The 16,455-nt window shown below is 39.9% G+C and overlaps 1 protein-coding gene across 1 annotated transcript in view; it reads left to right on the forward strand.

Annotated features, from left to right (window-relative positions):
- RORB (RAR related orphan receptor B) overlaps window positions 1-16,455 on the forward strand; it is a 145,709-nt gene that overhangs the window by 118,316 nt on the left and 10,938 nt on the right. The window contains exons 5-8 of the mRNA XM_037374331.1: window positions 8,112-8,233; window positions 9,517-9,649; window positions 11,552-11,659; window positions 12,791-12,901. Coding sequence (XP_037230228.1) covers window positions 8,112-8,233; window positions 9,517-9,649; window positions 11,552-11,659; window positions 12,791-12,901 — 474 coding nt within the window. The remainder of the gene's footprint in view (window positions 1-8,111; window positions 8,234-9,516; window positions 9,650-11,551; window positions 11,660-12,790; window positions 12,902-16,455) is intronic.

A 16,455-nucleotide genomic window follows, 5' to 3' on the forward strand; every position in this document is an offset into this window, starting at 1 on the left:
GAGAATAATGTAATTCTGCTTGTTATGCAGTTTGTGATGTTGGTCCCAGCTCTATAGGTAATGATGTCTTTGTTCAGTCCATTCATTTTTTATACTTTATTTCACAGAACAGCAACAATTCTTTTATACAAGTGTGAAAAGATATGAGAAAAAGTTGGAGTGAAACACATGGTAGAGGAACATGGATGTGTTTAGTGGAAAAATACAATGCAACAAGACACAGGACTCAGACAAATGCTGAAACTGATTATCAGAAGACAATTTCTATAGTGCAGTAGTCTTGCAGGGATGAAAGTCACGTGTAAACTGGAATAGTTAAAGCGAGATATTAAGGCATGGAACACTGCCTCGTGTTCCTTTTTGGCTGCATGGACATTTTTTCTCTTGATCAGTGAAATCTCTGGCATTGCTTATGATAACCAAATTGTTTCACTTTCTGACACTATAGGCTGACATCACTTTGATCCAAATGAGTTGCGACACTACAGGGAAACAGAATCATCATAGAATGTTTTGTTATTACTTTTTAAAGCATTTCTATACCTCAATTGCGTAAAACCTTTATTAAAAGCTAAATGCAAGCCTATGACAGTGAAAGAACTGTTAAAATATGTATCTAATCTCTTCCAGCCTTTTGCAGGCTACAACAGGGCAAACCCTTCCAACCCAAGTTTAAAACCCTAAACATTCCAATTGTTCCATGCGTATTTCTAGGTTTCATATTGAACAAATGCTCTTTGTGTAAGCTATGCTGGAAGAAGTTAGGAAACAGCTCATCTCAATAAATTTGTGATAATTATATGGTGCCTGTAGAGTCCATGTCCCATAAGCTCTAGCTGTTGCCTTGGTTAGTGCTTTTGCTGCCAGCTAAATGATTTCTAATTAGTACAAAATATACGTTTTTTACTAAATTGGCTGAGACCCAGGAAAAGTATTATTAAGTGGAGACCTTTAAGCGTTTATAAGGATCCTCTAGGATTTAACAGAATTCTGGGTCCGTCCTCTAGGTTTCTTCAGATTAGGACTTCATTCAATTGTATTGTCATTTCTTGTAATTTATTAGCATTTTTTTGAAAGGCAAATGAAACACTGATTTATTTCAAAGGGAGAGAGAGGAAATACAGAATTCATACACATAATGTTGACTCAATGTGCAATCTGTGCCTGACAGTATAAGCATTCAATAACTTGAACACAAGGGAGGGTTATTCCTGAACTAAATTCAAGTGCTTCTAGTCTCATATGAGTGTTTTCATGTTTCATATCATCTTCCTAGGCTGCATATTGTGTAATGTTACAAATTTATTAAACAAATGGGGGTTATAAAACTTGCTAGTCTATCTATTAACAGTTTTTTAAAGGGAAATCTTTTGTGTATTATGACATCAAGAATGCCAGGGACAGATGAAAAATTGGATGTTTTTTTGCAACTTTTTTAGGAAAAAGTGTTCCTGTTTTTCTGTGAAAAAAGTTCAGACTTTTCAGCCAGTTCATTTTAAAAAAATGGGACCTACTATTCATGTTTGACAGCAACCACAACTTCTGCTTAATGCCCTGCGTCACTCCCTCTACTGCTGTCTAATCTGTGTAATGAAACCAGTTTCAAAACTTTTCATTTTGTAGTCATAATACCCTTGAATTAGAGAACAGATCTGATACTAGCTTGGCATTATTTTGGGTCCTAGAACAGGGATTTTATTTAGAATGTCTAGCTGGAGTTTTGATAGTTGCATGAGCTGATATGCATGCTTACAGCAGCCAGCCAAAGCTGTGGTGTTACTGCAACATTAAATCAAAGTGGATCCCTGCGAGAGCTCAACTTAGGATATAAACTGAGATGAGCTCTTAGCTACTCAACTGGATCCTAAGGGTAAGTGGCAAATTAAAAATTCATTATTCATTTTAATTGAGGATGATTATCAGTGTTTTAGAAGACACGCTTCAAAGTTCTTCAGTTCCCAGTGCAAAAGAAGGGAATGCTGAGAAAAACTAAGTCTCTCCTGAGAAAAGAGAGACAAATGAAAGAACTAAAGAGCCTGTAGGAAACAGAAATGCCAAGTACTGTGGATAATTTCTACTTAGCCGGCCAAATTCGGAGCTGGTGAATGTTGCGTACAGTCCACAGAGTTATTACACCCATGCTCACCAGCATTGTACTTGACCCCAAGGTGGAGTTTTTCCTCAGTGTTGTACTTTGAGAACTCCAAATATCACATGGAAATGTCTGAAAAAAGCAAGACTGACTCATCAGCTGATGATAGACTCCTGCAGGTTTGTGCTATGCTGATTTATACTATCTAGGTTGCAATGTTCATTTTTCTGTATGCACTTAGGATTTACACAGCTCCTAACCCACTGGTGCAATATATGTTTGAGATATCATAACCTTTGGAGAGTGCCTTTTATGAGGTGTCTACTGAAATCTAAAATAAGAAATTACAGTAGGGGGTAAAAAAAAGAAAGAAAAAAGAAGAGCTCAGCAGAGTAGCCTAAACTGGAAACAGAATAGGACATTTGCCGCTCTGGAAGTTGTGAACTGTTGTCCCAAGTTTATGCAAGAGATGTATAGCTTGTACACTGTTGCTCTTCCCATACAACGTATGCTTTTGGCCTGTTTTGCTGATGGAATAGGGCTTTTACAGTCTTGCTCTCTGTCCAGTCCTTCTGTCAGGGCCATCCAATACTTCTTTAGCTACTGGCCAGCTTCGATGAAGGAAATCAGCAGTCTCAGATGCTTGGGTCCCCGCAAGCTTTGGAAAAGAGGCCACTCAGCAGGCGAAGGAGACAGACAACCTTAGGGAAGGGCAGAAGGCATAACCCAAGCCCATGTTCATCCCAAAAGGTGATGGTTGCTGGCTAGTCAGCCCAAGTAGATGGGCCCCTCATACATTCATGGTGCGTCTTTTGGGGGTCAGAAAGGAAATTACAAGTGATGTTTGACACGGCTGTAGGAACCCAGGACGGGTTTGTTGCACTAACTGTGGTGTAGATTACTTCACTGTTCACTGGGCCATCCTCACAGAATCCAGTCCTTTTGCTCTCTGTGTCATTTCAGGTAGGCCTGGCCAAATTTAAAAGCCATTTCTTTTGCTAAAACAGCATTGATGTCTCATGGTCCTCCTCATCCTTGTTGTCTATATGCTATATTCCACATCTCACCCTTCAGATGCTGCTTTTTCCTGATAGCTTCATTTAATCCTTTTAGCACCAGTGAGATCCCTCATTATGCTTCAGGACAGTTCCCATCAATATTTGCACGTGGTTTCTTTCAGGTATTGGTCTCGACAGTCTAATTTGTAACCACCAAGCTACAAGCCCAGCAGCACGTCCCGTAGATGTTTATTTACTCTGCGGCCATGCTCCCTTACATGTTGCACAGCCTATACATGTACACCTTTCCGTTACATTTTTGTTGCTCCATATAGTGATAGCCACTGAGGCCATCTTGTCTGACAAGTTGCATGTCACAGACCATAAAATTACATGCACACACAGACAGAGTATTTTTTTTTCAAGAAACCCACAATTTTTTCTCTGAATGAGAACAAATCTTTTTGACAGGTAATCTTTCAGGTTCCTGATGTACAGGTTTCAGTTTCTGCTGGGCATCTCCTACTATGCATTTTACATTTTTTACACTGCTGCATTGCGAAATCCCCAGTAATTCATCTTCCCACCTGGCAGGCACCTTTCACAGCCCCACCAGCAGTACCAAAGATGCTGTGACAGGGAGAGCAGGGCTCCCTCCTGCTGCAGGGCACATAGGCCAGCTCAGCCACTTGGGTTCCTGCTCTCCAGCTGTGCCAACCAACAATAGCTAGGTTTCCTTATCACCCCTAAGAATGGACAAGACTTTACAGCTAGAATAGTGAGCCATTGTAGAAAGCTAGTCAGATACCTGCAGGACAGAAATCAAATAGAAGAGGTTATACCGGGATATATCTTCATAGAGTGTTTCTGTTTTTTAAAGACCGCGTATTGGTTACAACTATTGACTGTTTTCTTAAGTATGTTGTTTCTGGTTTATCTCGCTGGAAGAAAATCCTGTTTTCTGGACTTTCTGGGTTTGCTTTTGGTTGGTTGGTTGTTGTGTTTTTTTGTAATGAAACGTAGCATTTGTACAAAAGGGTTCTGCTTTCCATGAAAAATTTCAAGGTACCAATACTTACAAATCTTAAAATTTAGAACCACGTTATCTAATGTAAATACTTCCATGTCACAGTGCATGCTGCAGTTCAGACTCTGGGAACATGTTATTCTCTGTGGACCATGTTTCCCAGACAGAACCAATCTGTCAGGATATGCTGTGGCTTTCAGATTCCCTGTGGTGTCACATAGTATCAAGTGATCATCATGCAGTAAGACATATAGCCCTAATATGATAAATCCAGTATCTAAACAAAAGGGGAGGAGTGACCCACCTAGTCTACATTTCTGTTTGGATACTGTCGCAGATAAGCTTTACAAATCCTGCAGTTCACAGCCTTAGTTATTATAATTCTGGTGGTGTACTATCATGAAGACTCAGTAATTCTTTCAATTTGAATTAGTAATTTTCACTCAACAGTTGCAGCAGTTGCTGCTTGTAAAATAAAATGTTGCAGACTATGATTTTCACACCTGACTGGCTACATCATCTCTTTTGTTTTCCTTTCCATAAAGCAAACCTTGCAAACCTACTGTAACTTATGTAAAATGGAGGCTGACGACATTTCAAATAGAAATGGAGTTCACATTGAGATCACAAAAATGGAGTTGTTTTTTATAGTCCTGTTACTCCATCCAAATTGGATTCCTAATTGTGTCCATGCAGCTTCCAGTGTAAGGGATCCTTGAAATCTCTGGCTCAACATTTTTTAAAACAAAATGAACAAAAGTCAAGACTCGTGTGGACTCCTCTAGCCTGGAGAACAGGAAGGAAATAGCTGCTGAGCACCATCCCAGCAGGGTACCTCCATAGGGCTGAGGCCACAGACATCGAGGCAAGAGCCCTTCTCCCACTGCACTGAAGCTGCTTGTTTCCCTCCCTCATTGTCCCTTCCTTTCTAGTTCTGCTAAAACAACTCCACTACCAGCAGTGCCTCAGAGCTGCCAGGTTTCACAGAAATGTATCATATTTTGGGTACAGCACAGTACCATGAGCCATGTGGCAGAACAGGTTTACGTTAGATGTCAGTACATTATTCCCAGTGGTTTAGGAATTGCATTCTGCATGGAATTTGCTGAGTTGTGTACTGATCCCAGCTTCATTAGCGAAAAGATGCAAAAATCTGAAAATGGCAGAAAAAAGGACTATGGTCTTTGAAACCCTTTGAGAGTGATGTTCTTTGCTCTGCCTGCATTGGGTCTTCTGTTGCTGGACCATCTGAGAAGCCAAGACAAGCTTGAATTTCTTTTACTTTTTGCATCATGTCAGCTCTGCACATCCAGTGTATGCTATGTTTGCATAAAGCTCTTTCCAGGGACTCCAGCACTGAGTGTACGCAAGCAGCCTCCTCTGCTCCTTATGCTGAATGAGCAGTCCCCTCCTCCCCTGAGACCCATGTACCCTTTCAATCACACACTCAGCCTTGCCTAGCCTGCGGCGCAGGAGTTTCAAGTCTGTCTTGCACCTGATTCTTCTTTGGATGTCAGCATTCGGAACTGGTGCTTGCTGTGATTGCCCTAGGCCTTCGCATGTCTAAATGGGGTTTAATGTCAGCTCAACATAAGCACAAGTACATAAGGAAAAGATGTATGGGGTAAAACACAGGGTGCCATCCCTACAAAACACTGAAGAGCTTCTCAGCTCTTCAGTCCTAAGGTAAGTACATGGTAGGAGGAGTGGAGTTGAGGATCACTGCAGTAATATAGAACTGCTAACCAAGTATATTTTGAAGTCAGTGAAATGAAAAGTTCTTCTATTCAGATTGTTGGCACTAGGTCACCTTATGTGATTCAAATATCTGTCTATGCAGTAATATTAAATAATTTGAGGTATTTATTGTATGTATTTCTTTATGTAAAGGGTGTGAATAGTTCTAGCTTTTTTCACATACGAGGCTAGGAGAGCCAGGCTAGGAAGCACAAGAGAGAAAAAGACCAGCCAATGCATGCAGAGAACAAAATCCTTCACTATTCAGACTGTAGACATGCAAAACAAGTTGAAATCATACTTCTTTTACTGGTGTATTAGATACAAGGCCTAAATGTTCCTCTGACCACACCTCAGTTCTATCTGGTTAAACCCATCCAGAAACATAAGTGACAAAACCTATAGCTTAAGCTTAATTTCTGCAGTCAGGTTTACCATGGCTAAGGATGTTTCCAGATAGATGATATTGTTAAAACGGTAATTTAAATAGAACAATATGGGAGTAAATATCTGAAATTTGTTCTAAAAAAACTGGAGGTTACTTCTTTTTTTCTTGGTTTCTTGATTAAAGAAATGCAAATAAACCTTTGTTGATCCTTTTAAAAACAGTTTTAATTCATCATCCCTTTATGCCAATATGCCCATCTATCTGTAAGGTTTTTACTATAAAATGCAACAGCTTACCATTATGGGTTAAGACTTGTATCCAGCCTTCCATAAAAGAACAATGGGTACATCCCTGTACTCACTAATACACACTTTTAGTTATCTTTATGCCTGAGTCAGTTCTTCCATCAGGAAACCTAAAGATAGTGTTGACCTTTAAAGAGATACCTGTAAAGATTGAATTGAGCAGGTTTTATTGTTCCTACAAAAACCTGCAACTCTTTTGTGTTTTCTTCAGTTCCTTTTCACTGAATCTCGGCTTATTAACTGTGACAGTAGCACAACCATCTCTCCTCTAAATAACACTCCTATAGCAGTGATTGCAGGGAGCATATACATGTTTACATTCATTTTTCAGCTTTCCTTCTTGGTGGTGTTTTTAAATTCAGTCAACATCAGGCCAAAGAAACAGTTTTATTTTGGGACTCCAAGCATCAGATCCACCCACTATATGAAAACTGTTGAGGATGTGAATGAGTAAATGATTACATTCCTAGTTCTTTCTACTTCCCACATTCAGGTTTGGCTAATGCATTGTCAGTGTCCTTTCCTTTTTTGACAAACATGTTTTCTGCAAATGCCAATTCTGCTGCAAGGGCTTCAGTTCAGTTCTGCGACTTCGACTTTGTTCCATTGCTTAAAAGGTATTCAGTTTAAGCAATGTCTTCAGACTGAAGCACTGAGCTTCATTAGACATACAGGTCTCAAACCTGCAAAATAAGAAATCATCATATTTCTATAGCATGTTTTATCAAGACATTTCAATTTCCAGTGCTAATGAATTCATGCTGGTATTTTTTATGAAATCTTTTTAATCTACTTGAGTTGTATAAAGGGCAAATATCTACTTTAAAATACTTCCCTGAGAAGTTTACTCTTGCTTTCAGTGGGATCTCAGGCCAGCACTGAATGCTTCCTTTTCCCCTTGCATCCAGCATTCTACACAGTGGTTACACGGTGATTTTTAAGACTATGATCTCAGAATAACTTAAAGGTAAATGTGAGGTCTATTTCTTCCATCTCTCCTTCTAAAACCCAGGATACTAGTTCTAGTTATCACCCCTTGTTACCACCAGCCTACATGTTTGTATTCATCAAGCTAAATCAGAAATTGATCCAGCTGAAAACTAACTTCAGAAAAAGAGATGAGACCTGTTTCTGAGTCAGCCCAAGGTAATTCAAATGCCCATGTCAGGGTTGAGCAGTCAGAGCATGGCACAGGCTTGGGGCAGACGGAAGTGATGAAGTAACCAGAGTCTCCGAATGACATTTAGGTAAACACAGGTGGAGGGGAGGATGGAAATCACCTCCAGAATGAAAGAGTCTGAGTATCTTCACAAGATTCATTATTTTAATGTGCAGATCCACTATTTATCGAGCATCTTTTGGCTTTGGGTTGAATACTGAAACATTTTGCAACAGTCCTCTTCAGAAATCAAAAAAATAAGAAAGGTAGTATTGGAAAGAAAAGATTTTACCTTTTTTTTTTAAAATCTGCATCTTCCAACAACTTTAATGTTTTCAACATTGTGCTATTGCAAATCACTGCTCACTGTTTCATGCAAGCTGTTTTTTATTCTCTTCTTCACAGATCGAATTGCACAGAATATCATTAAATCTCATTTGGAGACATGTCAATATACAATGGAGGAACTACACCAGCTAGCGTGGCAAACCCATACTTATGAAGAAATCAAGGTTTACCAGAGCAAGGTACAATCCTGTAATATGCTTTTTCTTCTGCTCTCTATGATTTGAATTGTTAACAGTACAATGTATTTGGCAAGGGTATGCTGATGAGTTTCATATAGGTCAAAACAGGCTTTTAAATATATTTGAGAAACTGATTGCTGAAAGCAAGGGAGTGACACTTCACAAAAAGAAGCAGCAGCTTTCCAGCATGTTGGGATGTTTGCTAGTGTTAAAGCTTGGGCGTGGTTATGGAACCCAGCTTCCCATGCTTTGCTTGTTATTGCAGGTCTAAACTTCATGCAAAAATTCAGTTGACTTTAATGTGATCAGGATTGGATCCTCTGTTGTAAGGATTTTAAGAAAATAAGACAACCTAACTGTGTTTCCTTATAATTTTAAAAATGCATCCCCTTTTTATGTGAATAACAAAAATCTGTCACTTACAGAGGATAGTAATGTCAAACTGAAAGTACTCCTTAAATTGAAGTTGTTCAAAACTAGGTGACAAAATTATCTCATTACATTACATTTTTGTTCGACCACTGTGATCCTCAGGTGAATTTCAGGCTATTTCTCACTGGCACCTCTTCAGGTGCAGTCCAGTCAACCAAAATCTTTGTGCCTTTTGCACTAGCATCACTAGCAATGATTTGTCAGTCAGATTTCAATTGGCACATTAGCTGATCCAGGAAGAGACTCCAGCTTGTTCTTTGAAAGCTGAAGGGCTATGCAATACTAGCAATAGTAAAAACACACCACAGCTTGCAGAGCTGTGGCGTGCAAACAAAAAGCATCTGTTTACATTTGCACATTTGCGAGTCCAAGGAAAATTATTGTCAAGGAGACAAAAATTTGATGCAATCGGTGTTTGGATTGCAATGGTACTTTAATTCTATTCTATTTTGCATTTCAAACTAGCAAAAATATTCTGTTGGATAACTTCATAGCACTGTGCCACTTCTTCCTTAAGAGTACTATGGGATGTTTGCATTGTTTGTACCACTGTTTGTCTGTCTTGCACAAAAACCTACATTACATTAACATTCTAATATTGGACAATGCATTCTCCCTCTTTGGAGAGGCAATGCCAGAGTTCAGATCACTGCAGCAATCAGCTTGGGAAAACAACCTTCCAATGAAAAGCTTCAGGTACCTTGAGAAGCAGAGATGCCACTAGCTCTGCCTGGGGCTGGGGGTGGCGTCTGAGGCATGCACCTTGCTGCAAGGCCACCTGAAGAACATAATGGACTGATGAACCCATTTGCTCACTGCTTTGCTTTTCTCTGTGTGTGTTTTCCCTGAAGACCAGAGAAGCTCTGTGGCAGCAGTGTGCCATTCAGATCACCCACGCTATCCAGTATGTGGTGGAGTTTGCGAAGCGCATAACAGGATTCATGGAGCTCTGCCAGAATGACCAAATTCTCCTTCTTAAGTCAGGTGGGTGAACACCAGAGGCTTGAGACTGGTTTAGCAACCAGCACATTAGAAATGTGCTCTGCTGTCTTGTTCTGCAGATCATTTCAATTTTGAAGGAACCCTAATTTCAGTCTGTTTCATGAACTACATGAACCCCTCTATATTTTTCCACATTAATCATGTTACTGCCTTCTGATTCCCATCCCTCTACAGTCAGTTGTGGTTTTTAAGTACACACAAGCACACAGTCATTGCAGAAACTGCAGTCTCCAACCTGACATGTGGTGGAAGTACCCCACAAATTGAGCTCGTTGAAGCAGTCATCTGCCACCCTGTAAAATCCCCACTTGTCATTAGTGAAACGAACACAGGCTCACCGGGACCTGCCTCTGTGGTCATCTCTAATCTTTTTAATGAGACTACAGAAATACCCTCCAGCTAGTGCACAGGGGGGAAAATCCCTGCTGGTGCCAGTTGGTTTCAGAATAAATGAGAGCAGATTACAGCAGTGTGCTCCAGCCACGTTCTCTGTGCGTGCCTGGGTGTGCATATGTGCCTGTAAGGGCAAGAGGAAAAAACGATTCCTTCCCTGTCATGGAACTCAGCAATTTCTGTCCTCCAGAAGAATCATGACAAGATTTATCATGACTATGTAGTACACTGCCAAACTCAGAACAAAATGGTATGTCCACGTGAACCGCGACTGGCAATTAAATCCATTTACCCTGTCATATCAGTTTCTTGCTCCCTCCATGTGTAAAAGGCAGGGTGCTGTGTGAGGCAGCTCGTTAAAGCACAAGAAGCGCTTCTTATTTCAAAAAAGAGCTCTTCGTTATGGCTGAAAGCCAGTGTGATTCAACACTGTACACAGAGGGCTGTGGCTCAGTGTCAGGCAGGATTGAGATGGTGGGCACAGGAGCAAAGGGAAAGGGATACAGAAACCCTTGGAACACACAGGCAACCTCCTGGAAAAATGGAGCCGTAGCATAACTTTTTAAAGCTCACACTAATTTTGAAAATGCTGCAGGTGCCAGCGCACCCAAGTAACTTCCTTCAATTGGCTGACAGAGTTAACGATACAGCTGCACCTTCAGTGAAAGATATGGTTATATTTGACTGTGCTGTCAGACAACTCTGTTTAGCTTCAGCATGTATAAAGATGTCAGGTTTTATTTTCTGTTTTGCTGTTAATGCTGAGCAGGAATTAGAAAGTCAGGACTTTTCAGCCAAAAGCGTGTCTGCAAAAGGATCCTCGGATTCAGAGTTCCTCTTACAGGAGATTTGGATTCAGTTATATTTTTCTTAAAAATTTTCCCGGACTGTGTATTTTTGCAGTTAGGAAATAATAGAGAAAGAGAAGGAGAAAAAAAGAAGGGCCCCTCTGGCTATTCCCCAACCAGAAACAAAAACAAGGGAAACAAAAATAAAACCTAATTTAAGGGTGTTCTTGACAGTACTTTAACTTTTATTTTCTCTCTCTAAAAACATTTTGTGATGTTCTCCCCTCTCCAGCCAAATTAAGCTGGGATTTATATACATATTGAGTGGAGCTGCTTTTATATATAAAAAAAATCTTTACTTGTTGAAAGGGAGTTTCAATAAACACCTAATTTTCAGGATAAAATATTTCAAATCGAAAATCTTTGGCCTGGTCTAAATTTAGATTAAGTCCAGGCTTCCAATTTGCTGGGGCAAAATCAACGTAAAGAAAGGGTGATTAGGCTGGATCAGAAATTATCCCTTTCTGTACTCAAAGTGGACAGAAATATCTTTTCTCTCATTCAGAGACAAATCACCTAGATGCCTTCAAAGAGTGTCTGTTCCTGATGATGTTTCTAATAACTGATGTCATCCTAAACATTTTCTTGAGATTTCCTGGGTTTGTAATAATGTGGTACATTTGCTCTTTTGTGTGTTTGATAGGCTGCTTGGAAGTCGTTTTGGTGAGGATGTGCCGTGCCTTCAACCCACTCAACAATACTGTTCTGTTTGAAGGAAAGTATGGAGGGATGCAAATGTTTAAAGCCTTGGGTATGTTGATTATCTTCTTTTCAACCAATGACATTAAGCCACATAGTGACAGATTTGTCTTTCTGAAAGTAGTGACCCACAATGAAAATACCCAGTAAATGTTGAATCCCTAAATCTCTAGGCTGGAACTGAAAAAGAAAAAAGATAACTCCACTAGCTGCTAGCAGTAATAAGTGTTTTTCTCTGATAAAAAAGGGCAGGATGAGGTTTTTTTTCAGATAGAATTCTTACTCTGCCATATGAAGTTTTGGTAAAATACGAGTTTATGGCAGGAGCCAAGCAGTTTATCTTCACAGTTCAGTTATGCTTGATGTATCAAATCACTCCCACTAATTGTGTCCTGCAGAAGACAGTTTTAGCCCCTGCAATGAGGGGACTAAAATGGTGAACTACTAGAAAATATAGACAAGGACTTACCTAAAATACTCCTTTGTCTAAAAGTTTTAAGCTTATTTAGATTCATGTATTGAAACAATTACTTAATTTCTCAACATGGTATCAAGTGCTTCCTGAAATGTTAATAGCTAAATGGATATCTTTTCCCCATCCATGAGACTGATACTTCATCAGAAATTTATTCAGGACCTAACTCAGAGAAGGTGTTTGCTTCAACTGTTCATATTTATCATATAGGTATATATTTTTCTAATTTGCATGTGGTAAATGTAACACTACCTTACAAATTTAAAGCATTTATCAATGTGCATTAGTTGATTTATTTTGGTGTTTACACAAATGTTTTCACAAATTTTCATATGTATTTGTGCTGTTATTTAATAAAACTATACTTGTGAAAGTTATTTAGGACTGGTCATTCATATATCTTAGATTTAATATCTGTTCAGAAATAGCAGGGATTTCCACATTGGGAAAAGCAAACCCTCTTCTAAGATGTCTCTATGATTTTTGTACAGGTCATGCCCCTAATTCTTGACACTTTCTGTGCTTCTGTGGGTGTTTTAGTGATACGTTTTTGGGGTAGGTGGAATTTTAATGGCTGATGAAAGGCACTTGTTTGAGAAGTGTGGATATTTACTCAAAACTTTTTTTTGACACTGAAGCAGCGCTTTTCATGGCAGGTTAAAGAGCTGATAAATTTCTAGCTTTGGTTTTGTCCTCTGTGGTCTGCAGGTTCTGATGATCTGGTGAATGAAGCGTTTGACTTCGCAAAGAATTTATGTTCCTTACAGCTGACTGAAGAGGAGATTGCCTTGTTTTCATCTGCTGTTCTAATATCACCAGGTAATTTTTTCATTCCGAACACCACAATGATCTTTTCCCCCCCTCCTTGGCCACCTCTGTTTCTACCTACTTGAACAGCTGTTTAAGCTGTATTAAGCAGTATTAAGCAATGTATTAAGCAATGGAAGAATACCTGAATTACCCAAATATACCTCACTCTCTTTTTGATATGCTGTCAGACATTACACATGCTGGAAATAGATCCAAAGTATGAGGGTAACAGAGGTGGAGCAGGATTGTGCAGACAAGCAGTGCAGGCTGGCGCTCCTTCAGACCACATACAGAGAAGCGTGGTACTCAAGGAGGTGCATGTACCTCCGAGCATTTTCAGGAGTTCAAACCTCACAGCCCTGAACAGGTTATATAGTCCCCAACTGTGGTGGGCTGTTTCTGTGGGTATAAGAACATGAACAGTAAAAATCTCTGTGACATCCTGTCCAAATTTAGCTCCAGGTGAGAGGGTGATTCCAGGAGCAACATACTTTTTCATGTATTCGTATATCATAACTCTGCACAGGCAAACATGCATTCAGTGAGTGCTGGCTGTCTGACCACGGAAAAGAGGGGTTTGTGATTGAATTGACTCAGAGGGTGATGTAGTAGGTAAGCTCACAGCTTAGTGTAGGATTTTTAAACATGCTTCAGGGCAGTTCCCATTAAGGGTAACCTCTTGAAAGGCCTTTACAAAAAATCCCACCATTAATTATTTTTCTAGCCTGTTCTGCTGAATACTTCCTCTAGGTCACTTTGCCCTTTTGCACATCTGTGGTGCAGGTTATGTTAGGCAGAATTAGACTAGCACATATGGTGTCAACCTGTTCATTTTCATCATTAATGACACCTACTGAAAGGACTCCACTTCTTTTGTTTTCTCTTTGAGCAGTTCTTGCGGTCTTCTGCTCTGAGGTGCACTGGCTGACCTGGTGGCTTTTCATGGTGATAGGCAAGGATGTTCCAGAAAAGACCCTCAAAACAGCCACGATTTCCACCTCAGAGGTGTCCCACGTGTGTGCAGGGGTGGGAGATGCCTGTGCACTGTCCCCCAGATGCCCTGACTTCCACTGGGACAGGGGATTTGCAAGGTACTGATGGGTCCCTGTCCATCAGCCCTCCCTCAGTCTGAAAAGACCAAAGCTGTGAGCGTGACAGAGATGTGCAGGCAGGGCTTGGTCCTCCTTTGAGTTAGTGATCTGTTCAGCAAACTGACTCAGTGGGAAGTTGAAGGCAACCTTGGAATTTGTTTGAGGTCTGGGCTGTGAAGTTCTTCAGTAAGATGTTAACAGAGACTGCAGAAGATGTTTTCGGTGTTACCAGCTGACTTCACATTACGAAGCCAAGGGAAGCAAGAAGAGAGTGCTGGGGTCCTTGTAAGCAGGATCTGTATTTGTCTTTTGTAACAGCTGGAGGGTTTTTCACTCTTCAGTTTATTTTCTTACAGTTAGGAACAGAAAATTAGTAGTTAGCTGAACAGACGGAAACAAGGACATTTTGAAGCTGGCTTCGAAGCACTGTGGATCAGATGGGGGCATCTTGTCTGTAGGGAGAAAGATAATTCAGTTATGTAATTTCTAGCCAGACTGAAAACATGTTTCTGTCTTCTAGGTAATATCGGAAAGTAGAAGAAGTAATAGCCCTATTCAACAAAATTTGGTTGCAGAAAGTTTCTAGTATCTCAGGATGTCCTGTGCCTTAAGGCCTGGGCAAAACCTATGTCAGTAATGGAAAGTTTTCCAAATGGAAAGTTTCCCACTGATTTTAATGGATTTTGGATCAAGTAATTTATGAAATGTGCTTAGCTGCAGGTAGACATTAGGTGGACATCAAAATTCTCATTCAGCTCTGCAATTCTACATATGTCCCTTTAATTTTTAAAGCACCAAAATCTCTTGTGTTCCGCCAGAAGTTCATGTCATGGACACTCTATCCACATTCATTCCTACTTCCTGCAGCTGTACTAACCACCTGAAAAAGCTAGCAATTCAGCTCTGGCTTTGAGCCAGCTGTATTGCAGGCATGTGTTCTAAAAGCTTCTCCACTAACTATAATAATGCATTTCAGCCCTGGCCTACATCAGTCCTGATACAGCCTTTCAAAGCTGGGTGTCTCCTGAATAGCAGCTTCTGTTTCTGCTAAGTAGCACAGATAAAGAGGCAATTCCAAGGTTTTCTTCACTATAATCAAGATTCAGGGTTGAAGGTGGTGTTACAAGCTGAAGTATTTCAATAATCCACAGTTCCTCATTTCACATCCAAGTTGGCTTTTTCCTACTTGCAAGAAGAGGACACACACAGTGTCTCCTATTGCTTTAAAAAAAAAAAAAAAAACCAAAACAAAAAAAAACCCAAAACAAAACAAAAAGGGGAAAGTCAGCTTGATGCATGCTGACTGCTTTTTTCTGTAGTCTGTAAGGATGTGTGTGTTTAGTCATAGAAGGCACAATAAGAAATAAATTATGGTCTGAAGTAGCGTGTACATGACTGAAAGCAATCTCTTTTTCATTAAAAGAATGCAAATTTGGATTGTGCAAATAATTCCTGTTTCATCTGGGCTGTGAAATTTGTGTGTTGGAAGGCAGGGAAAACCAGTACAGGTTGAATTGACACTGAAATTTACCATTTATTTTCCTACAAAATGATAGTTAACAATAGAAAAAGAAACAATTTCCTTATACAATAGATGTTCCAGTTTCTTCACAAGAAAGTGTTTCATCTTGGGAACATAGGTAAAAAATTAAAAATGAAGCACTGCTTCTCAGAAGTATCTGCACCATCCACTAATACAGGTACACAGAGATTCTATGATATACTATGAGTAGTACTCATATTCAAGTTTCTTTTCTACAGAAGCCACCATCCTGAAAGGTGATTCTTTAACCCTTGATCTTTAACCCTTGATCCCAATGTTTAGGGTAGTTTACAGGAAACAAGAGTGGTCCTATAGGGAGTAAGGGGACCTAAGAACATCCATTAATATAAATTTAAGGTTGCAAAGCCCAATGTCAAACCCATTTTCCACCTGATTCAGAGCACAAATCCAGATTATCCCCTTTAAGGTGTACCTAACTACTCTGCTTGGAGGTGAGTCTTTAACTTGATTTCTGATTGCGAAGGTTAAAACATTGTAGAAGCAGTGCAGTAAAGGTTACAAAGGCACCTCCACCTGCAAACATGCCAGAGCCAGGTGGTAAGACACTAACCTAGCTGCCCCCTGTGTGCCACTACTTCTGAAATTCTGCCTGGCCATGTTCCTTTTTTCCATCTTTCTTTTTGCAAAAGCAGAGTTGCCCCTCATCTTTTTTCCTGTACTATTGTCTAGCCTAGTGGCCTGTGTACACTTTAAAGAGACACAAGTTCAAAACCCAAAAGGAAAAGTATGGAACTGAACCACTGCTTCTTATATCCTGTATGGATCACCACTATTCTATTGACTTTTTCCTGTACTTTTGTGAACATAACTAGAGGTACCTGAGGGTAGAAACCACATTTTGGGAGATGAATTTTGGGTCACCACGATTCTATTGACTTTTTCCTGTACTTTTGTGAACATAACTAGAG

Source organism: Falco rusticolus, chromosome Z, assembly GCF_015220075.1.
Source record: "Falco rusticolus isolate bFalRus1 chromosome Z, bFalRus1.pri, whole genome shotgun sequence".
In the NCBI taxonomy this organism is placed as follows: domain Eukaryota; kingdom Metazoa; phylum Chordata; class Aves; order Falconiformes; family Falconidae; genus Falco; species Falco rusticolus.